General features: G+C 40.1%; 1 protein-coding gene across 14 annotated transcripts in view; it reads right to left on the minus strand.

Moving 5' to 3' along the window:
* Positions 1 to 25,484, minus strand: part of BLTP1 (bridge-like lipid transfer protein family member 1) — a 214,038-nt gene that overhangs the window by 168,933 nt on the left and 19,621 nt on the right. For all 14 annotated transcript variants that reach the window (XM_075615910.1, XM_075615968.1, XM_075615957.1 and 11 more), the window contains exons 2-5: positions 19,320 to 19,441; positions 14,671 to 14,787; positions 11,875 to 11,953; positions 10,396 to 10,460 (exon numbers count right to left, since the gene is read on the minus strand). In XM_075615910.1, coding sequence (XP_075472025.1) covers positions 10,396 to 10,460; positions 11,875 to 11,953; positions 14,671 to 14,787; positions 19,320 to 19,416 — 358 coding nt within the window. In that variant the 5' untranslated portion in view covers positions 19,417 to 19,441. The remainder of the gene's footprint in view (positions 1 to 10,395; positions 10,461 to 11,874; positions 11,954 to 14,670; positions 14,788 to 19,319; positions 19,442 to 25,484) is intronic.

The following is a 25,484-nucleotide window of genomic DNA, read 5'->3' on the forward strand; positions in this document are numbered from 1 at the left end:
TTGTAATTTTTGTGGATTGTTGGGGTGTGGGTGACTGAATGAATCTTGACTGTGGGTGTTTTTGAAGAAAATCTGCTGGATCTTAGAATGGTGCATTTCTGGAGGATGACCGGCCTGTTGTATAGCGTTGTCATCCTATACTGAACTGTCTGGCTGATGTGCTGCTTTCTTGCTTGTTTCAGGGTCTTGGTCCTTTTAATGATCTGCAGCTTTGAAAAGACGGTCTCTGACCTGTAGATGAAGTGGGGGTCGTATCTGCTTGTGCTTATTTTTCGATGAAACATCCACGGCCCAAGGTTTGAGGGAGAGAGTTCTGTGTGCAGCGACAGATGTTGCAGAACATTTCGCCAGTAGTCTGGTTGTGTCAATTGAGGCGTGCAGATAAAAGCCAATGACTGACATGATAGTCTAGTCTTTCAGGATCATCTGACGAGATGTTCCCGATTGTTTTGCTTCTTGAATACTGGAAAACCAGATCACCATTCTTACTAAGCAAGTTGACGCAATCATCGGCTTGAGGCGGGCTTCTAATGTGGAATACAGCCTCTTTAGTAGGTCATCAATCCTCTTGTCAATAGGATCTCTGAAGAATGCAGCATCTTCAAACCGGATAGCCGTCCTTTTTGTGAGTCTGAATACTGCGGCATTCACTTTAGGAGGCTTTTCCCAATCTTCCTTATTTGCTGATCTGAACAGGTACATTTTGTCATGTGTATTTGAAGTTTTGCTTTTGTGATCAGGATATTTCCATTCGCTCGCAATTAAATCCTTTAAAACTTTATGGACGGGAAAGGATCTGGCTTTTTCTTGGATTTGTAAAAGATTCTGTCCATGGTATTAAGGTCTACCTTTTCATCTGGCAAAACCAGTGTTGAAGCAATTTCTTTCATCAGCTTGTCGATATTGTCAAGGTTAAAGCTAGCATAATTTTCTACAACTTTCTGTCTGAGGATGAGTGCCGATATGGGTCTGATGGACGTTCATGATCCAAATCCGGGCCAGAAACTTCACACTTCACTTCATTGCATCTGAAGTGTTTGGGACATTTGCTTGAAGACATTTGCTTGAAAACTGCAGGGCCTCTTCTTTGGCTTCTTTAAATGTTTCTACCATTGAGGTCTTAAACCAATTGAAAAACTAACATCTGAGCAGGTGCTTCCAGTAACGCAGTAGGTCTGACATAATTTGCCTGGGTAACCCACAAGCAGCCTTTTGCTACAGCGCAAGCAATTTAGATGCTTAGATTTAGCAGCACAATTTTTTGGTCTTCAGGGACAGACTGCTTTGCTGCCAGAAGGGGAGGGATTGAGGTTAGAAATAGCAAAGAAAAGAAAGAGGGACAATACAATAGCTATCCCAGCAGCTAATCCCCACTAGATAACCTCCCTGTATTTCCAATACAGAGCGAGTCCACAGCTCTTATCCATTTGGGTGTAGGAGCCTCCTCTGCCAGCCAGCACTCTGCTTACTGACGCACGGTGAGGTCACCTGTTGCCTCTGCATATTTGAAATCTCCCTGCTTCGCATGGTTGCATCAACCATGTGTCGCCTGCCACCAGAATGGGGAGGTGGCTGTAACGCAGAAGACGAGTGCGGGTCTCAGTGTTTGCTTTTCTGTGGGAAGGAAAGGTACCAGGCTGGAATGTGTGTTCACTGTGGTGGCATATCAAACTGACATGGTAGTAGAACGGGTCTTGGGTCGGGGAAGGGTGAAACGATGTCGGCCCGTGCTTGAACTACCCACCACATAGCAGAGGTGTTAGAGCAGTGATGTTTGTCAAAGTGATCCTACTACAGCATAGGACACAGACAACTGAGTTGAAGCAGGCATAGGAGGGGCTTATAAGGCCTAAACAGGTCAGAAGTTTGTGTCCTGCCTCCAGATAGCAGGAGCTTATTCCCTCATGTCATGTGCTGATAGAGGGAAAGGAGAGAAAATTAGCATATTGGATGCAGTGGTAATATTAGAGACTACTGTACTTTTACCTTTAAAAGTAGCAATACTCCAGATGCCTATATGAGTAACTCAATGTTTCCCCCAGAGTATGTTAAAAATGATGATGGGATGAAATTCATGACTGGGCAGTTCATTTAGAGGGCGATTTCCTATTTCGGAAGAATCGAGCAACTAAAAGAGGTGGTGAAGTATGTCTATGTTAAACCGGATATAAAACCTATTATAAAGGGAAGAGGTTTATGAAGGGAATGATGAAAAGGTAGAGCTTTGTGGATAGAAATTAGAAGTGGAGGCAAAAGTACAAAGAAAATGTTTGTAGGGATATGCTCTAAACTACCAATAGCAGCGAGATTGAGGAAGCCAAAATACTTTTGCAAATTGAAAAGGCATCAAAACTAGGTCATGTTTGCATAATGGGTGGTTTTAATTATCCATACAGACTGGAGTAATTCATTACAAAGAAAGGAAACAGGTTTTTGGGGGTGCTTAAACACAATTACATGACCCAAATTATCGAAGAACCAACCAGGACCGGGGCAATACTGGATTGGTAATATCAAATAATGTTGAAGTAATAACAAATATTCCATTTCGGGAACATTTGGGAAACAGAAATCCTAAATTGGACTCATTTGAAATAAATTATCAAAAATCATATTATATGGGTTCAACAAAGACTTTACATTTTAGAAAAGCAGATTGTAATAAACTGAGAAATAATCTACAAGAAATACATTGGGATAAGATTTTTGCTGGGAAAGATGTGAAAGATAAATGGGCAGTCTTTAAAATATTGTTAAACAAACACGTCAGTGGATACTCTTGGGTAATAAATATAAAAGAAAAGTCTAAACAAATGTGGCTAATAAACAGGTAGGGGAGGAAATTGAAAAGAGGCAGGCGTTTAGATTCTTAAGTCAGAAGGGACGGGGGCATCATATCAGAATTATAAGGAATGTAACAAAAGTCGCGAAAAGGCAATCAAATTAGCACAAATTGAAAATGAAAAAAGGATTGCAATAGAAAGGAAGATCAACCCTATAAAGTTCTTTAAATACCATATTAAAAAAATGTAGAAAAGAAAATATAGAACCTTTTAGATGGGTAGGCAAATTATTGGAGAAAAGGGAAAAGCAGAGGTATTAAACAAATTCTTTGCCTCTGTATTTACCAGGGAAGAATCAATTGCAATAATCGTGCAGCAGGAGGAAGCCACAACCTCTATATTGATGATCAATTGGTTAACTGAGGAAGAAATTCATAGGTGGCTTGATCAAATTAAAGTAAATAAGGCACCTGGCCCTGATAGCATAAATCCAAGCGTTCTTAAGGAGCTAAATGTAATAGCCAAACCATTACTTTTAATATTCAAGCACTCCATTTCCACAGGTCCAGTACATCAGGGCCCCAGTCATGCGGCGGGTTCCGTTCCAAGGACCCGCCGCAAAGCGAAAATCATCGTAAAGCGGATCCGGCGATATTCGCTATGTGCGCATGCACAGACCGGCAATGCGCCGTACTACGCATGCGCAACTTCGGCAAAGCCCCTCATTCTGCGCATGTGCGACCCCGGACCGGCCTGTTCCGCGCGACATCGGACCAGCCCGTTCTGCGCATGCACAACAATGGCGGCCCCCTTCTCGGTATCGCCGTATTGCGGGTCGCCGAAAATCGGGGCGCCGAGAAGCGGGACCTTCCTGTACCACAAAATTGGCGTAAAACAGATGTGGTGCCTATATTTAAAAAGGTAGTTTGATCACATCCAGGGAATGACAGAGCTGTAAGCCTGACATCAATAGTGGGGAAGCTACTTGAAGGGTTAGGACGGGATAATATTCAAGAATACCTAATGGAAAACAACATTATTACTAATAGGCAGCATGGATTTATGAAGGATAGATCATGCCAAATTAACCTTATTAGTTTATTTGAGGAAGTAAGTAGGAATTTAGACCAGGGTAATGTAGTCGATGTGGTCTTCTTAAGTTTTGCAAAGGAATATGATAACTGTATACATATATATTTGGGGACAATACAAGAAAAAAAACAATTCACCCCAAGGACTGTACAAACGACACAGGGTCATCCATTAAGACAGCCAACCAAAAAGGTATAAGATACAGAGGGTGATTTTATTTTAAGTGTATGTATATACAGTATTTACTTATTTTTGCCACCGGTCATTTATTGTGTATACTCTTAATGTAATATGTGCCCATTGGGAATGTTGCACCATTCCTACCCCTCCCTTGGATATCTGTACTCCCCTCCCCACCACAACTGTTGGAAAACTTAATAAAAATGTAAGTATAAAAAGGTTGGAGGAAAGGAGAATTCACCAACAAATGAAAAGGTTATTTACAGTAAGGACAGTAAAAATGTGGAATTCATTACCCATGGAGACTGTGATGGCAGATACAATAGATATCTTGAAAAAAGGGTTGGACATCTTTTTAGAAAAGAAATGTATACAAGGCTATACCAAATAAGTAAACATGAAGGATGTTGATCCAGGGAGTAATCACTACAAATATTTGGAGTCTGGAAGGAATGTATTTCCCCCTAATGAGAGATCATTAGATGATATTTCACTGGGTTTTTTTGTTTGCCTTCCTTTGGATCAATATACTGTAAATACGAATATAGGATAAATATCTGTCATTTAAATTTAGCATAGTTTGAACCCCATGGACAATTCACAGCTGCATTAAATCTGAACCCCATAAGTGTACATCTATTTTGCCCCAAAGGCGGATGGACGCCTGATTGATTTCAGCTGCTCCCCTCTGCACAGGACCAACGTGCCAAGGGTTGACATTTGCTGTACTACGTGGAACGTCAACCCCACCCACTGGAATGTTAATGAGCCAAGAGGACACAGGACTTTGTATTTGCAGCTGCATTCAATCTGAACCCCTTCAGTGTACATCTGCGTCACACCAAGTACGGACAGCTTTTGGTGCAGCCGTAGGGCAGCCAAAGGATGCGAGCTGTTTGCTGCCGTTCGGTGATGTTAAAGCTTCTCTATTTGAATCTGAAACTCACCAGCCCTTTTATCCCCTGTACCCAATTTTCCAACTATCTGACCATGAAATATCTGTGAATTGACTGTATAACCTCTGTTTTTTTTAATGTAACCATGTATTGTTATCATAACTCTGTGCCCAGGACATACTTGAAAAAGAGAGGTAACTCAATGTATTACTTCCTGGTAAAACATTTTTATTTAAAAAAAAATGTATTTTCAAACACCATATTAATTTCCAGACACTTAATGTTGCAAAGGCTTAGATCTCCTGAACAGAGCATCAGATAAACACATCTCTTAAGGTGCATAAGAAATAGAATACAAAAAACATTTCAATCAACACAGACTGGGGTTTTACTTCCCCTCCAAGCATACATTTGCAGAAGTAACAGAGTTACAGAGTTAACCCACTATCTAACCCCCCTCACCCTCCCCTGGGACTCAACCCCACCTTCCATGTCTGCACTTGGTCCTCTATTAAATATACAGCTTTCATCACCCTACTATCCCCGTCACTCTCACCCTTCGATACTCCATTTAAAAACACATTTAATTAATAAAATGTTAAAACTTCAAACATATTGTTCAACAATTCTTAAAAGTATTTTTAAATGGAGGAAATATCGGAGGGTGACAGTGATGCAATGAGGGGAGGATGGATGAGGGGAGGATGGATGAGGGGAGGATGGATGAGGGGTGGATGGATGAGGGGAGGATGGATGAGGGGAGGATGGATGAGGGGAGGATGGATGAGGGGATGTTAGGGTGAGGGGGATGTTAGGGTGAGGGGGATGTTAGGGTGAGGGGGATGGTGGGTTAAGGGGGATGTTAGGGTGAGGGGGATGTTAGGGTGAGGGGGATGTTAGGGTGAGGGGGATGTTAGGGTGAGGGGGATGTTAGGGTGAGGGGGATGTTAGGGTGAGGGGGATGTTAGGGTGAGGGGGATGTTAGGGTGAGGGGGATGTTAGGGTGAGGGGGATGTTAGGGTGAGGGGAGCAGTTTAGGGGGAAAATGTAAAGTGCAGACATGGAAAGGGTTTGGAAATAAAGGGCCATTTGTTCTAATAAATCTAAAAAAAAATATTTATTTTGCAAACACATTTTATTTATATTTTACTAGAACATTTTCACACTTTTATTTAGCAAATATGTATCGTGAGATATACATCTAAAACGATATATATATATATATATCATTATCGCGATAAATGTATTGATATCGTTATCTAGGAGTTTTTTTTGTTATCACCCAACCCTAGTATCAACTCAGATTCCCACCTACCCTACAGCAGGACAGATACTAAATGACCAACTTTGCATTTTGTCTGGTGCTAGCGAATTTGACACTTGGGACGCTGCTGCTATGTTTATATAACTGCCGCCTCTGTATGTATAATTTCTTTAGATCAATCTTACTAGTAGTTCTACTGAAATTTGTGGAACATTACACGTGGAGTTATTATCACAGCTTTTACACTTTGAATTGCTGTTCAAAGCTATTATAGCACTTTCCAGATGCAAACAAATATGTATGACTTTCTGGAGGATCTCTACTGCCTATGCTCTTAAAATGTCCTAGAGTCCTGTTTATTGCAGCTTTCTTGCTGCGGTTGGCCTGTACAAATTTTAGGCCTAGGCTGCAAATGAGAAATAATGTTATTGTGTAGCAGATTTATTGCACTGATAAAGTACATCGGACATATGGTTTCTGATCCTGAACACGTTTGAAGGTTCCGTAGGGATCTGAAATGCATGAGATTTCTGACACTTCTTGTTAATTCTTATACTGTATAAACATATGCATGCTGTTCTGTACAACTGTTCTCGATCTAGGAGTGAATGTGTTTGCAAACCAATACCCATTCAGTTTGCATTATCTTCACTTCTGCATGTTTATGCTTTAAGGAGAATTAACGCAGCTGTCTGTGCCAATCGCTATTTGTTTTGCATTTTAATTTTTTTTTTTTACTTCCTACAAAAATGTAAAAAGGTTATGCAAGAAATGTGTACAAATGTAGCTTTCTATGCTATATTATATCATGTATAATGATATGTATCAGCAGTGATTTCTGCTGCCGGTCCGCTTAAATTATTCATATGTATTGTGGTTTATATGTGCTCCTTTAACAATAAAGTCATTGTTGTACTGATGTTGGTGAACAATTTCAGGGGGAGGGACTGCACCTATGTTTTAGTCTATAGTGTCATATACCCGAATGACTCTGTTTGTGGCAGACTTTGCATCAACATTTACGTGCACTTAATGGCGCTACTATTTTATCACTAACGCTAGCCACATAATGTAACCCTTTGGGACATGGAGTCACTCACTCCAGGGACCCCATGATCTAGTAATTACATCATGGGCTTTCAGCTAGTTCTCTAGGGGAGATTGCGTTCTGCGCTCTTGTGGAAAGCTGAATGCGATCTGAACTCTTATGTTCACGTCAACAGTGACGCCGGGATCACGTGATCGCTCTGAGCTTCGTTTTCCACTTCTTTCTGAAACTTTGCTGCATAATAGTTTCACTCCTGTGGATGCAATATCATTCTACAATTTGCTTTCAACAAAGTGGCATTTATTTTTCTTACATGAATCTTGCATGGGGATATCCAACGGGTACAAAACGTGTAACGTTTCCACCACATCACTGATTGGCGCAGGGAGATCATTGCCAACACCAGGGGTAGGCACCTCCAGTCCTCAAGGTTCACCAACAGGTCAGACACTCTGGATATCCCTGCTTCAGCACAGGTGGTGGAATCTTCGACTTAGCCACTGATGGAGCTACCCGTGCTGAAACAGGGATGTCCTGAAAACCTGGCCCTTGAGGACTGGAGTTTCCCAGCCCTGACCTAGACCTTAAATACTTCCCCACCACTCTATAGTTAGGGCAGTGGGCAAGACTGATAAATGAGTTACAAATGCTACAAGCACGCATTCTTTCCTTGCTCAATGGCTTCTGAATGTTTCAGTGCCTTGCTGCCAGAAGAGGATTCAACGCAAATCAATTACACATCTACACTCAAGCAACAAAGAATGGAGTAGTCATTCCATGACTAACCTCCTTGAGGTAGTGCTACCTCCGTGACAGAATAGACAATGGAATAGAAAAAGTATCTAGTCTACAAAAATGTATTATCAATTATTATTTTATTTTTATGCTGTGAAATAAAATAGACACTTTATAAAGTTAAAAATCTCCGGACAGTAAAATGAAAAAAAAAGAGAAAAGACAAATAGGTATCATTAATAAACTTGTTAAATGGTAACAGCACCATTTGTTTTTGTTTTTCCAAAGGAGATGCTCCTTTAACAATAACTCTTACTTGTGATATAATGATGTCAAAATGTTGTTCGCAGTCCTAATTTTAAAAAGTACATATTCGTCATTTTGCCGTCCCAAATATCTGGGACTGGGAATAATTGCCCGTGCTTCAAAGAGTTCAGTTTAATAAACACTGGGTAGCCAATAATGCACTGAAGGTGTGTACCCAATGTAAACCCTGCTAGAAGCCATGTTGGGAGGGGAGAGAGGGATGGGAGAGAGGGAGGGGAGAGAGGAAGGGAGAGAGGGAGGGAGAGACGGGGGGAGAGACGGGGGGAGAGAGGGGAGAGACGGAAAGAGCAAGGGGGAGAGACGGAAAGAGCAAGAGAGAGAGAGCGAGAGAGGATGGGTGAGAGAAGGAAAGTGATAGGGGCAGAAAGGGAGATAGAGATGGGGGAGAGAGGGAGGGGAGAGAGATACCAGTGACGTTTACGTATATCTTTAATAAAGAAAACAAGAAAAAGTGTACGCATAAGTTATACTGATAGAAAAAATTCTGGTGCGGCCCGAGTCTTGCAGTCGGACTTGAGAATCGTCCCCCAAGCTATTTTGAGTGTGACAAGCTGCTGAAGAGGATCCTGTATGTTAAAAGAGAAGCCCCTTCAAGATCCAAGTGAAAAAATTGAACAAGTAAAGGAAACCAAATTGCACAGCACCTACAGATTGACATTAAGTATGAAAAATGATGAACAAGGTCGGCAAAGTGTCACAGAAGCAGAGAAAGCAAATGTTTCAATTTCAACCAACAGAAGAAAATAACGCCAGGAGAAAGCAAAGGTCACAGTTCAAAATAAAACATACGTTGGGAGAACTGCAAGAGGCAAACCTTTGTCCATAACTTCACTTCTTTCTAATTCACCACAACACACAATTCCAGTTATCCGCAGGTTGTTTCTTGTATTTTTAAAAAGATGACAATCAATCTGTGCCATAGGGAGCCTTAGTTGTGGCTCATCATTTCTTCCCTTGTGACATTAAGCAGCATGGTAGGTAACCTATTCCTATCAATACCCCTATCTATAGTATGCAAGGGATGGAGCAAGCAAGAATGAATGAGAATCTTGTCTCTCCATGTTGACCATGATCTGATCCACTCCAAGGCTGCCCAACTGCTACTTAATGATCCAGATAGTAGGTTCTACATCTGCTTTCTCCACTGGTAGTGTACTGCAACTAATCTTTTCCCATGCATCACAACATATTGCAAACATGCAGAAACCATTAATCTCACAAAGATTGTTTAAATTCATAGACCGATAATTGTATTCCTATTAGTATTAGTTCTCTGTGGGGTTTTTGGTGCTGAAATTGCTTGTTTTTGAGACGTGTGTTTTACAACATATTTCTAACTCACACAGAGTATGTATAATTTGTTTCATCTGTCTGGTACACGTTTCAATATGTTGACTGCGCAAACAAATCCTTTCCTAAACACTGAATAACAAGATTATATTTTCTTGCTCCACCACTATTGTTATATTCTCCGACAAATGCATTTCCTGACAATAACAGGGGTCAGCTTCAGACAATCATGCACAGAAAATACGTACTGCAAGGGATTTAGATGTCAAGTCAAGCTGTCACCTGCTATTTAATGCTGCACTGACGAGAAGCAATATGGCTGCCGGGGTCAGGGTTCACTCTGGCAGCTAACAGAAAAGCCAATATGTCATGGGGAGATGACGGCAGCCATGTTTGTAACTTTTTTTTGATGTCAAAACCGGCACACAAAAAACTACAAATATCTCCAGATATAGAGGACCAACAATGTTACCCAGTTCAGGCAAAAAAAAAATACCTGCAGTCTTATTTCTGACAAGTGAATTACACGTCCTACAGTGTAAACGGCATACTAGTTTTAGCCAAACAAATAACAATGACAACACTGGCCCCTTTTAAACTTCTGAGCTCTTTATAAATGTAATAAAAACAACATGTAAACAAAAGTTAATAAAAAAAACGATACAAACTCACATTCCACAAAACATCCCATCAGACTAAAAAATGTTTTCGCATTCAAAAGTCCAAACACCACCACGGTATCAAATCCAAAAGTATTCTGGGTGAAGTATACAAGCTTACCATGTTGTTTCTGCTTTGGGTTGTACATCTTCCACCAACGAAAAATAATAAATCCATCCTGTATCCTGATATAAACACAGAAAAGAAGCCCACTTAAATAATTTAAATAAATAATATAAGATGGGGGGGAAAAAATCAACATAAATTTTAAAGACTGTGGACAACATATAACTTACAAGCAAGGTGTAAACACAATACGAGTTCATAGACTTCAGTACATAAGTCAGGGGTTACAAGATATTTGTTTATTGGCCCCACAGTAAAAAAATTTTTAAAAATTTCATTATAAGAAGATTGTATTTTGGTGCTTACCTGCAGATACTGTAAGTATATGATCATATATTACTTGGCATTATTGGGCATGTTACCTAAATGGCTTAACTTCTAACAGCAGCAGAAACAGATGAAACTGTTGTGTAATGAGAATCATATGTACACACACACAGTGAGTGTGCACACACCGTACATTACATCATATATTACACCGTGCGCACACAACGGTCGGCCCCATAAAATATGAAGCACTTTATCTTACAGTTTAAATTAAATCCATGACCTGATTGAATTGTTTGTTAATTCATCAGATTCTGGCTTTGCTTCAAAATACATAATGCTATTATTTAATTTACTACAAAATAGCATGTCAATACAAAATCGCTGCTGGAAAGGAGTACAGGAAATTCAAAACAATGGGAAATCAGATCTGCCAAGTCTGTGTATAAGGTCCTCAAGTTTAAAAAAAAAACAAAAAAAAACATATTACAATTTCTAATACTAAGTAACAATGTTTGTAAAATGCTTATTTGCAGACAAAACGTGGACTCTCTGTGAAAATAAGATGTGTCGGGTGATATAGGATACGATGGACTAGTCACTAACAAGAAAGAAGGTGATGAAGTTATAATAGCACTATTTATTATCCCCAGAGTACAATGTATTAACTCCTTCAGATCAACTTGAATAACCTGCAAAGCGCACTGTCACCAATCTACAGGAACACCTGAGATATCTGGGACCAAAGTAAACAGAATAAAAACATAAAAATAAATGCAACCGCTCTGTGTACCTTGTGATATGGTGCAACATATCACACAAAACCAAAGGCACAGATTGGCTTAGGGGTGGCACATCTACCTCAAAGGAAACCAGTTCCAATACATTATGCTGCGAGTGGTTCAAGGAGTTAATAGCTGAAATAAATTGCACATTGTGTGCACAGCTGTCAAAACCGTTCCCCTTGAAAACACCACGTTGGTAAATTTTATATGGGGTTGTGGAATTTGGACGATAAGAGGACAATCTCAACAAGCGATTAAGGAGTTGTGTCCATCAGAGAATATGACGTGGATGTTTTCCCAGGTTGATGTCAGATGAAATCCCATATCCTTGATAATGTAAAAAAAAAAACACATGCAGTTCTCATTAATATATTATATGCTCAGCAACATGTGAAAATCCCCCCTTTCATGATTAACATACCTGATCGACATGTCTTCTGTGATGTAATAGATTTCACGCAGCATGATCTTCCCAGAGAGGACAGAGAAGGAGAAAGAACCTATGCCAAAAATAAGCACGTTTCAAGTGATTACCATACTGTATATAAACAGATAGGAAAAATAGTATTTAGTAGGCTTACAGTCCTTCCAGGCAGCAGAATGATTTCTATTAAAATCAGGGATTTCAATTTAACTAACAGCTATTATAAATAACACCGTTTCACATGAATAAATACAAAAACAGGATAAAAAGAACTCAAGATACACCGAGACTGAACATGCATATTTAATAACCTAATTTAAAAAGATACTAAATAAAATATGAAAATAGCCCTTAATTCATTTTTTTATAAGCAGAATGGGTTAAAATGGCTTTACTGCTCTTAATATAGAACTAGTCTAAATTGCTGTTAGCCGGGACACAGCCGCCAACCATTTTAAGTGCCCCACATTACAAAAATACATCCTCTGTGACAGGCTATCTGGGCTCCAGATATATTTTCAAAGCCTATAAATTGTGGCACGTCTGTGTCTTTAAAAAGCAACAATCTCACATAAGAGGTAAGTGCTCAGATACCAGTAATATGGGAACCTGCATTGAATAGAAACAAAAGGATAAACCTCTGCAAACTAGCCATGCACTGGAAAGCTGACTTGGCGATTGTGATCATTTCCTAGAGAAACTCTAAACTAGTTATGCATGTACGTACCATTTTATTTAAATAGCCCCAAAGTTACAATATGCAAGTAAAAACAATGGGGATAAGCGCAACAGGTAAATGACAACATAAGGCAAAAGGTGAGACAATGCCCCGAAGAGCTAAGAATCTTAAGTGAAATCAATTATGAAAATGAACCTCTTTACTTAATCTGTTATTCACTGGTGGTGATCTTGCTTCCAATTCCTAAAATCGTTTATAAACTTTGCACAAAATAAAATCACAATTAATCAAAGGGCAAAAGCCTTATATTTAGAAATGAATTGCAAATGACGAATGGATCGTAACAATTAAGTCATAAACCAGAGATTCTCCAACTCTTCTATTCCGCTGAGCACTACACGTTGCTAATAACGGTTTGGAGGACAACCAAACTTACAGTACTAAACTGCTCTGGTTATTGATGTATTTATATAACATATTTCAGAAATACTAGATTTGTATCTACAAATTAGGCTTTTATGGTGCTATAAGATGCACATACTGCAGGAGAGCTCAGCCTTCAGCGATTTCTGAAAGGCTTGGTATATCCCAACTAAAGTATTTTGTGTTGCAAGCTGTAAGAATTGACGTTTGTAATTTCATCATAAACTGTGATTTTATATTGCAAACTGTCTGACCTAGAAAATATATATGTACAGTATGTGATTGAATATATCTATTTATATGTCTGTATCTTACATGCCTTTGTCTGAGCAGATGCTAGGATACCAGGTGAAACTCAGACAAAGATTTGATTAACACCTCAATGAGACCTCTCCCTTTATTAACTGTATGCAAGAAACAAACAATGTTCCAAAGTTTTGATTAACAATTCAATGAGACCTCTCCCTCAGTTACTGTACGCGAGAAACTGTTTCAGAGAGATTGATTTGAGATCTCCTAATCAATAATTGAGAGGGCAAGACCCCCACACTGGTATTAAAAGCCCAGAGACCTGTGAGTTGGTTAGGTTAGCTTTTTTCAGCAGAACAGGAGGTTCCAATAAACAACAACATGAGGCTGACCTGAATCTATCTCTACCATCTCTACCATCTCTACCACCTCTACCATCTCTACCATCTCTACCATCTCTACCATCTCTTACACCTCTACCACCTCTACCACCTCTACCACCTCTACCACCTCTACCACCTCTACCACCTCTACCACCTCTACCACCTCTACCACCTCTACGTGACCTTGGGCAATTCACTTTATCTCCCTGTGCCTTAGGCACCAAAAACATAGATTGTAAGCTCCACTGGGCAGAGACCTGTGCCTGCAAAATGTCTCTGTAAAGCGCTGCGTAAAACAAGCAGCGCTATACAAGAACATGCTATTATTATTATACAATCTGTAATATGTAACATTTTATAACTGAAGTAAATTGTAACATTGTACCGTAATGTAATTTGCGATCTTATTGCTATACATACTGTATTGTAACCACAGTTTGATTTGTTTATATTAATACAATGTTTATATATTTATTTGTGTTTGCGTTTCCCTGTCACACTTCCCCAAAAAGAATGTGAAATACAGAGTTGTATTTCTTACAAAGCTGTCCAGGGGTTAGCAGAGCACCACACTGTAAACCTCTCTATAAAGAGAATGAGCTGTGAGAAGAAATAGCCAGCATCATCCCACAATGCACTAGCTTAACTTTTTTCCCGAGGGGCTTCAAAATGTGTTAAAAAATAAAAACACAGCGCCTCTTTAAGGCATGAGACTGCTTCAGTGTATTGCAATCAGATTAAAAAATGAAATAATGAAGAAATGCCATTTAAAAAAATGCTCTTTAAAATAAGAGTGCGTGAAAGCCATGTAACCTACATTTGTAGCCAAGCAAAGTCTTTTTTCCACGACCGCAAATGCATAAAGGTTATGGACAACGCACAGCACAAAACATGTTAGAATTAGGGAGGCAAGTGACCCACAGACTTGTTTTGTCAGGAACACAAATGAATGCAGATGTGGAGAAACAGCAGATGACACACACCTTGAACAAGCTCTATTAGCAGAATTGGAAGGAAAAAAACAGTGCAAGGCAGAATTTTCCCACCAGGAATACTCACCAATGTGTATGTATCCATGTTTGAACAATCTGTTAAGTACCAACGTTAAAATGAGCCCAACGTTTCGCGAATTATAATAAGTGAGATATATAATCCATCCGCAGGACAAAATGGTGGCTGCAAAGACAAATAGAAAGGCAATAGTTTATTTGAAGCAGAAATCTCCCTCGGTGTTTCTATTTATAATTTGGTTGGAACCAGGGTTAACACTCTGGAGCTGAACAGTATGATATTCAGCACCGGGGACCCTAAGTCCATGAGATACTTACTGGTGAAGTTACCAGGAACAAAATGGGTGCTCAGATTTAATAATAAATATGTTACATATATATTTCAAGGGTGATGGAATTGTTCTCAGAAGACAGATTACATAGAGAAATTTTGGTACAGTGTGATACGTTCTCATGATTGAGGAACTACCTTTGATGAGGTTCTCATGTAATCTAAACATTCTTGACTAGTATAGGACATTGAAATAATAAAGACAAAATAATACACTGGAATTAATAGTTTGGAACTATATCTCTTTTTATGCACTTATGGACCCAAGTCTAGAAATATATACACATTTTTCTGCCTCAATAACACTGCGTGATATTACACAACCAAACGTCTCCTTGTGCTTCAGCTTACTCCTTTTTAATAGCATAACGGTATTAGCAGCAACAATAGCACTGTTACTTTCTCCTCTGCGGAGACTGCTATGCAGGTCAAAGCACCAAGGATATGCTGCTAGGGATTAAGTCCTGAAGTTGCATGATGTAAGCACCCAATACTTGTTTAACTAGAATTGCACTGCTTATAAAAATAAATGTAATTATAAATTTGTATGACTTCATAAAACCATTCCCTGTACTCAGTATTTGCAGCCAAAATAAAAATGACTGATCTAAAAGAGCTCAAGCAGGCAACAGATGAACTATGTATGTAACATAAAATGACAGCTTTGCAATTACAGTCCAAATTTACAGACTGTAAATGCAGAAGCTTAAATTTAATTGATCTGACCCACTGGTACGAACAATTCTCCGTTAAATACCCAAAGGGCAATGAAACATTGCGTTGCAATGTGTATACTAGTATGAAAAATCATCACGTTGTGTGTACAGTGTGCAAATAAAACCTCCACGCAGGGCATTAGGATGACATTTACAGAGATGGATAATTGGAGAAACAAATACAAATCTAAAAATTATGCACGGCTTACAGAAAACCAAATCAATAAGCGTGAATTAGAGAACCAATATTGATTTCCGGAAATTGAGGCTTCAAATAATTAGGCACAGAAATAAAACGTGATAATTCTGCTCTCCTCAATCCCCTTCTCATCACAATATTGTCCCTCTGGCGCCTGTTCATGCCCGGCTCTTTGCTTCGTGTCGAGCACAGCTTGCTGCTGCATTTGCATCAACTGTTACTTCATCCTTCTTACAACTTTCATATTTCTCCCTTCCATTTTCTGCGTGAAGCATTGACAATCAATTGCCAGTTTTTATGGCGGGGGCCTGCAAACCTTTAACTTTGAAGCAATCGCAGTGTGCAAACTGTGCCTCGAAGCGCGTTTTTTTTATGGGGGCGGGAGGGCGGAGGTGTTTGTTTCATATTATATTCCCCTGGAGCTGACCCGCTGTCCCTGACCTCATGAGATATAACAAGTTTTGGCCACTGTTCTTGCCTGTTGTACAAAATATGGATGCCGTGTCAGGCTCGCTCTGGTGGCCCATAGAAAGCTGCCATGACATCAGGAGAGGAGACAACAAAACACATCTCTCTCTGGAAACGAGGTCGGGGGAACTGATGCATTAAAAGAAATAGGGAAAAAAAAAATCTAAAAGTGGGGCTGCTGCTTATAAGCAAATCCGAGGTAGAAATATTCCTATATCTTTTACTATATTAGATCTTCTTACAAAACATACAATTACAAAAATATATATATTATTTGTGTCTTGTGAATCAATTCCTTATACGCAATTCTTGTAGGAGAAACAGAATCCTCTACTTTTGATCGTTTAGCTAATCAAAGCATCATAACTATTTTACACAAAAAATAAAGAAAAGGGGATTTGCTAGGAAAGGAGATTGATAACTTGCACGTAGATACAAGGTTAAACAGTCTTCTAGAGAAAAGGATTAGGTAATGACTGCAAAACCCCTCCAAAATATTTGGTTACCACAAAAAAATAAAAAGTTGTAGAAATGTTATGACATCTTGTAAGTAATGGTACAGCCATGTCGTCATTATGTTGACCTTTATATTTGTATCTTCTTGCTATAAAGGAGCAACGCATTCTGTTTTCTATTTTCTTATTATTGTTACATAGAATTGAAGCAGAGGGCCTCCGTAGAAGAACGCCATTAATCCGAGCTCCGGGGACCCCCTGAATCCAAAGACACAGACTTTCGAAGGGTGTGCCAGTATCTCCTGCGAGTTTAAAGCTTCCGCGTCACGCAGGCTAATAGGAAGCCACACCAGGTGACGTCACGGCTTCCTATTGGACCATAGGGCCCAGGAGCTTTGAAAATTGGCCATTACGTGATCCTTGCTAGACAAGCCAGAGGGGCTACCAGTACTCCCTACTGAGGTATCTGCAGAAGCGGGGGATCCCTGGAGGTGAAAGTAATGGGGTTCAGCTCCGTAGACCCCCCTGCTTCAATCCTTCAATGATTTAAAAAGACTGTGCAAACAACTTGCAGGCTACTCTCGCACAACACAACAGCACAGAATACAGCAACGGTTACGTTTGACAGCAAGGATTGAATATATAAGTGTGTCTGAATGTCTTGCACAGGTCCACAAACCTGCTTCCTTCAAACCATTTTCAATGGGGGTTCAATTTGAGCTTGTAGGTGTTCTGTATGTCCTTCAAACCATTGCCACATCAAAGAGTGTTTAAAATGCAAACAAGGATACTGGGTAGTGACATCCAATGAGAACCCAGTGCGGTGTCACTTCAAGCTTCCAAACCACTTTATTACGTGGATTCCCCAGGACTTTCGCCTGCTGCATTAACACAGCTTATATTGCCAAATCTGGGTACAGGAAGGTGGAGAATCAGTGGAAACACAAAGACAGCTGCTTCATCCTTTCAGACGCCTCAATCTGTGCTTGACCACTTAATATGCTTTGTTAAACTGGTAATAGTTGTCATTAAGACATATAGCACCAAAGTTACCTACTTGACAACTGAATAAAGATGCTGAGGATGTGTGGATGCTTGTACCCTAGTCCAGGGGTGCACAAAGTAGGGGGCGTGAGATTTTCTGGGAGGGCACACTGTTACAGAGGCCCGCGCTTCCCCGAAGGTGATTAAAATAAATGCCGGGAGCCCGCGAGGCCTCTGTAAGGCTAAGCTTATAGTACCTGCACTCTTACGGCCCCAGGGATATGTGCACTTGGCTGCAGGAGATTGGGGAGGCGATGCGGGGGTGTGGGGTGTGCGTCACGAAGCTGGTTCACTCTCATTGGCTGAACCAGCACACATGACGCTGACATCAAGCAACTACAGCCTGAAAAGACAAAATTACTTGTCTCACCAAACTGCAGCAGTGTCAGCGCGATACATCGCCGCCAGTACTATGCTACCTTCAATAGACAAGCATAGAAGAGTCTCGGACGTGCGCGGTCTCGATGCCGCCAACATGAGCGCCGCCTAACTTTTAACTTGAGTTGAGTTCCAGCGACATGTCTCCATGGCAACTGGCATCAAATGAGGTCACGTGACGTCACATGACCCCGCAACGTCATTTGACGCCAGAGCCGTGCAGAGGGGGGGGGGGGGGCGAGCCGGAGGAGAGAGAAGACAGGAAGGTGCATGAGGGAAACTTTGTGCACCCCTGCCCTACACCATCATAAGGAAGCTGTAGAGATCAATCCATAAAAGAACAGGCTATGAACTACAATAATATCCAGGTTCCCCCACACCATCAAAGCTGATACACAGCATTAAAAGTATTGCACTGAGAAGAGACAAGACTATGGCATTATTGCATCTTCTTTGGTGCCTAAACCTTGAGCAAACTATTTTTTTCTAAGAAACCCAGGTGAAGACCAAGAATGATCTTTCCAAATAACCAGCAGCTTAACCCTCAAGCTACCAAGCAAGTTTTATTGAATTAAAAAAAGATTCACTAATGTTCTGCTCTTAATTCCAGGCATTATAAAACTGCTGTTTTTTGCGTGTTAAAGCTGAGAAATGTGGGGGTTTTAATAGGTGGGAGCAGGGAGTCATCAAAGTTGAACCCCATTAATGTCAGCTCTGGGGACCCCCTGCTTCCCGAGATACTTACAGGTAGAGGGTGCCAGTAGCAGCTCAGCAGGGTTAAAGGCCCATATCACGTGGGCCAATAGGAAGCTGCTAGGGATGACGTCAGGGCTTTCTATTGGCCCACGTGACGCGAGAGCTTTAAATCCGCCATTTCGAAAGCCCCATACTGTCCAGACGAAGCTACCAACAACACCCACTACGAAAGTAAGTATTTCGGGAAGGAGGGGATCCCTGGAGCTGAAATTAGCACAGTTTCGCTCCGTGGACAAACTGCTTCCCACCTACAATATAACTATATTAAAAACAATACAAAAAAATACAAAAGAAAGCAGGATTGCAGCTTTATAGTTTTAAAACAACTGTACTCAAGAGATTTGAACTTACCAACTAGTAGCCACACAACATTTGAGTCGTGTTCAGTGAGAAATCCTTCTAATTCAGTAATGGTAGGGACAAAGCTGTCATTGCTTTTATGTTCCATTTCAAGTAGTCTTTTGATTTAGTTCCTATAAGAAAGAAACACATTCACAGTTTTGTTCAAATCCATTTGTTCAAGTCAGGTGTTTCTAGACAATTCAAGCTACAGTACAGTTCTCTCAATCTTTTTTAGTTACTTTTTTACATCATCATGATCGCGTTGCTCAGTTTTTTTGGGAAAACTACTCATATTAAAACATTTCAAATAAACCTCCTAAAAATAATGACAGTCATTTTAATTGCTGTTCAATTAGGTATTATTTAAGGAAAGCCTCAGGAACTTTACTAAGCTTATTTAGCTAAGCTTCTGTGACTAAATTTGTAAAGCGATTCATCACTTAAATTACACAAAGGCACATTGTAGATACTCAGAAAATAGAATACACAACCGAGTACTTTCACTTTATTGCAACTCTATTCAAATGTATTAGGCCGCGCTAATAGTGCCTGTGACGGCGACGCGACGGATGACGTCACCCGTCGCCACTCGCAAAAGTTAATTTAACTTTCGGCGACATCGCTGGCGACCTGGCCATTGATTGGTTCAGAGGCTGTCACATGTGGCGACAGCCTCTTTCAAAATTTTGTTCACCGCCATCGTGCCGCGCTTGCGACGGCGGCGGCAATGCTTTTGTTTTCAGGTGACGTCGCGTCACCAGCACTATAAGTGTAGCCTAAGAAAGAAAAAATTAGTTTTTTTAGTCTTAAATTCATCGGTTTAAAAGTCGCAGAATAAATATTCTTTACAGATACAAATAAACACAATAGCATTACTGCAGCTATCTTTAACCATTAAGCTGCTGCCCCGTACTCTACTTGGAAATGTCGATGTAACTTTCTAAGTCCTTAAATGCTTATTTTCATGTTGTATTTTTGTTTTTGAGGAACTGTCACTCAAACTAAATTCAAAGCTGAGACCTGACTCCAATGAGATGACTGTGGATATGGCTCTGTTACCTCTCTGTGCTTGTCTGTGTCGGCTACGAATGCTGTACCAGCTCTTCACAATAAGAAGAACAGTGGGTGGAGTCATTGTATAATGAGAGTAACACCACAAAACAATGCAGTGACAATTTGAAAGGCTCTTCTGTCTACTTTCAGAGGAAGCAACTCCTCATGCAGTCAGTTTATATCTGTATCTTCAAAGCAATGCTAAAGACTCATTCAGAAACCAAGACAGAAGAGGGGTTTTCTGAAAAGAGCTGGAATTACACAGTATTATCTCATCTCATGACACACATTTTAAGGAAATCAGGAACAAAACCCCTTAAAAAGAAAACAACCCAAGTCCACTACTTTTCTATCTCAGTTACATAAAGTCTTTCACAAACAAATGCCGTGTTTCTTTCAGGAGCATCTGAAGGTTTACATACAGTAGCTCCTGCACCACTTTAGTCAATTGATATAGCAGATTAAACGGTCAAACATTTGACTTCCACAATCCCAGTGTGAAAACTGTTTACAGTGACAATCATAAGCGCACGCTTAAAGGGGGTTATTCTTTAACCTTATCGGAGAACCAATAAAGATAAGGGGAGGTGGGACTGGCTGTACAAGTATTTGCTGATCACACAATGACATCACGCACAAGGGAGAATGTATGTATGTACTGTATATCTTTATTTATATAGCATCATTTATGTAAAGCTCTCTCCCGCCTAAAACCTTTCTCACTTTCTGCCCCACACCTCTGGAATGCCCTTCCCCTCAATACCCTACTAGCACCCTCTCTATCCACCTTTAAGACCCACCTTAAGACACATCTGCTTAAAGAAGCATATGAATAGCACTGGATAATCATGGACACATGATACATAAAGCTTGGCCCCCTGCAGACACACTTACCAGAACTCCCTCCTACTGTCTCTGTACGTTCTCCCTACCTACCAATTAGATTGTAAGCTCCTCGGAGCAAGGACGCCTCTTCCTTAATGTTACTTTTATGTCTGAAGCACTTATTCCCATGATCTGTTATTTATATTATTTGTTATTTATATGATATGTATCACTACTGTGAAGCGCTATATATATTTATGGCGCTATATAAATAAAGACATACAATACAATACAATGTACATAGCCTTTCAGAGCAGTAATACACAACATACAGTAGCCAGAGGAAATCAAACAGCTCCCAAGTATAAATTAAAAAATACTTCTATGTGTCAGATTTTGGTAAAAAGGCGTCACTCAGATGAGATCCCCTAAACATGTTACTGGACAAAACCTTAAGATATCTGAATGACCTTTTGCACCTTAAACTAGCTTTTGATTATTAAGCATCGTCATTTGGATATCGAGGGTAGGAAGACTCGTACTCATAATTTGACATGTTTTGTTGGAATAATAATACTAGCTGCTAGAAAACTTATACTGGTAAACTGGTTAAAACCAATCTCCACTAAGCATTAAACAATTAAAATTCTTCCTCTTACACATTACGAATGTACATAAATTTGACAACTTCATATTGCTCAGAGTGGGGAGGTTCAGTCCTAAATGGAAGTCATCTTCAAATAGCCAGATTTAATGTCGCCAGCACCGCAGACTTAAAGGCAAAAGTCTGCGGTGCTGAGGACAGTGTCTGTCGGTAGCATCTCCGCAGGGTTAAATGCCCTGGTTTATGCAGTCCAATAGCAAGCCGCAAGGGATTATGTCAAGGCTTCCCATTGGCCTACGTGAATCGGGTGCTTTAAATCCGCCATTTCGGTACCCCTTACGGAGGTAAGTATCTCTGGAAGCAGGGGGTCACTGCAGCGAAGATGAATAGTTCAGTTCCGGAGACCCACTGTTCCAAACCAATAACTATTAAAAAATAAATAAAAAAAGGAAAGCAGGATTGCTGCTTCAAAAATGCAGTAGTGGCAATCTTTCACTAGTGCACAGAAACTCCCACTGACTTGGATGGTTGTTTCCATGTGTTGGTGCTCAATTTGCTCCAGGGCACTTAAATGAGCAACCACTAAATATCAAAACACTGGTCTCACCACCCCCAGGTGGCAAAACAGTTGTACAGATTCCTACAGTAAATATGGTAACCATAGGACATTCTTATTCAGTGACATCTTCCAGGAAAAAAAAAAAAAAAGTAAACAAAAAATAAAATTAAAAAAAACAGCAAAACCTTAAGGGTTTACTATTCCCCATAAACTTGGTCAACAGTTTTAAATCTGATTCCTCAGACACAGTATGACACCTTAATTATTCCATGTTGGTCAATCTGGAAATGTCACAAATTGGTGGCTCTTTTGCAAACTTAATACAGCTCAACCCCGTTATAACGTGATCGTTACAACACGAATCCGCTTATAACGTGATGCCAGCGTGGCTCCCAATTTTTGTATTTATGAATACTTTACAACTTGATTATTGGTATCTTAGTTACTTTATTGTACATTATTTCTAACGCGATCCGCTTATAGCGCGATGTGATTCTTTGGACCCCAAGCGCAGCGTTATAAGGGGGTTAAGCTGTAGTACTGATACACTTGGTGAAAACTGTTTTTAACGAGTTCTTGTTTACACATCTCAGTCGCCCCACTGAATATATCCTCTGAAAAAAAGTATTAAACTGTATAAAAAGCACACCGTGTCAAACACATTCCCTAAACAGATGGGAAGGATATCCATCCACAAACTGAAAATATGGATCCTGCAGAAAGACATTTCAATGTACATTTCCACCCTGCATTCTTAACATTTCTTTACCTTGAAAGCATACCAACTTGTCCCAGCTTGTCCAAAAACCCTGACATATTGCTCAAAAAGTTCAGATCTCTTTCTAGTTTCCATTTCTCACATTTCTGACGAGCCTACTATTTAGTACAAAACTTCATACATTTATTTTACATATTTTCTAATACAAGTCCAGTTTTTTTTAACCACACCTGTACTTAAAACTGCATTTCTGCATTTCTGCATGTCATTCCTATTTGCGCTATTTTCATTATTAAGAGCCACCACATTGCAACATTGCAAATGTTTCTAATAACCAAAACAGTCTGAAAGCGCTGATGGGCAGTACAGTATTGCACTTCAATCCTGCAAAACCTGCCACTGACGAATGGCAAACAACACATCAGCGCTTCAAATCGAATCTCCACCTCACTATTTGTCTAGGCAAAGGGAGGATCCTGGGGAAGAGACTTGTTTAGCCAGGTGCAAGCTCGCTTTTTAATAAGCTTTCTTTTACAATCTAATAAAAAAAAAGGCTAGCAGGGTAAACTATTAAAGCAGCCTTTCAAGCAATATCCTACATGTGTGTTTTTTTTTTAAATAAATCAGTTCTGTACTGAGAAAATACTTGTAGCATTAAAAAAAAAAAGGTTTTAAATACATTTTTAATGTTTCTACTGTAGGAAGCATTTCCAAAGTGACAGCCCCTTCCCCTTCTGTTAGGCTCTGGCTCTTAAGCCCCGCCCTCTCTCTAGCAATGCACCAATTGAATCCAGTAACTGCCGAGTCAATCATATTCCAGGACTACATTGCCCACAATGCTGTGCAAGAACTGAATGAAATAACCCGGAGCAAGCGATCGATTACAGGAGAACGGATCGATCTGCAACTTAGCTAATCACGTCAGTGTGCAGATTGTATTGATGCACATATTGAATGGGAAAAATATATATATATATTAAAAAATATATATTTTTAAACGGCAGCTTGAACTGCTCTATGCTGTCGCTCTTCTAAACAAAGAGCTTCCAATGCTTTGGATGTTATTTATTTCTGTTTAAAAACACAAGAAGGTTAGATTGTGCTATAACTATCAGCCTGCTCGTACAGAAGTTTTAGGCCTCGGACATGGTCAGCGCATAACTGAACCGTGCTGCTGCTCGGCACTGAGCCCCTGCAGCCGCAATGAGAGCGGCTTTAGCAGGGGCTCGCGCACGCGTCCGCACGCTTGGGGAAGCGTGTGTCTGACGGAGGTTTGAGATTTTCCTGCTTGCCGGAGCGCAGGGCCGGTCACGTGAGCGGTTCGCCCAATGAGGGCGAACCAGCTCCGTGACGTCACTGGCCCGCCCCCGCCAGCGCACCTCAGCCCGGACAAACTCCCAGGCCTAACTCTGTGTATCTTACCAACACCAATCACTTTTTCATAGTAAGTAACAAGTTGGGTGATTTCATGTTCCAATATAGGATGCATACAGTATGATGCATTTCTTAAGATAACTAGAGAAAAATATCTAGATTTGTTATTTAAAACAGAAGGAACAAGCTAAAACAGAAAATTAAAAATGAACTACAATCATCGCGTGAAAATATCATCTAGAACAGCAACTTAAATTAGATTAACCATTTCTAAGAGACCACTTACTGCAATATAAGTAGGTCACTGGTTTTGTGACAAATAGTTTTCACAACATTTAAATTGTTACGGGTTAAATACAGCAAAAACGTAGTCAATATTCCTGCTGTGCTTACGGAAATGTGGGTCAACATGTGAGAATTGGTATTTTGTCTTCTGAGAGAAAGGGGTTAATAATATTGTGAATAATCTTGTTAATATGGCCTTATTTTAAGGTGCAATTCCTTTAACACAAAAACCTTTGGAGGAACAAAAAGTAGAAACTCTAAACAATTACAATGAATAAAGCACTTGAAACCCCTTACATACCTTCGCTACATCGATGACATCCTCCTGATTTGGACCTCTGGCGAACAGGACCTCCTACAGTTCTATGACAAATTCAATACGTTCCACCCGACCATCAACCTCAAACTCACCCATTCCCCGGATGAAGTACATTTCCTAGACACCACCATTACTATAAAGAACAACCAACTACAGACTTCTGTATACCGCAAACCTACAGACAGAGCCAGCTATTTGAGGGACAACAGCTTCCACCCGACACACACAAAACATGCAACCATCTACAGTCAAGCCATACGCTACAACCGGATATGCTCCGACACAGCAGACAGAGACCAGCGGATTAAAGCCTTGAGATCAGATTTTAGAAACCGTGGATATAACCACAGAATTGTAGACCAGCAAATTCACAAAGCCACCAGAATACCAAGAAGTGATCTCCTTGAATACAAACAGAAGGAGACAAGCGACAGGGT

This window comes from Ascaphus truei, chromosome 1, assembly GCF_040206685.1.
Source record: "Ascaphus truei isolate aAscTru1 chromosome 1, aAscTru1.hap1, whole genome shotgun sequence".
NCBI classification, from domain to species: Eukaryota; Metazoa; Chordata; class Amphibia; order Anura; family Ascaphidae; genus Ascaphus; species Ascaphus truei.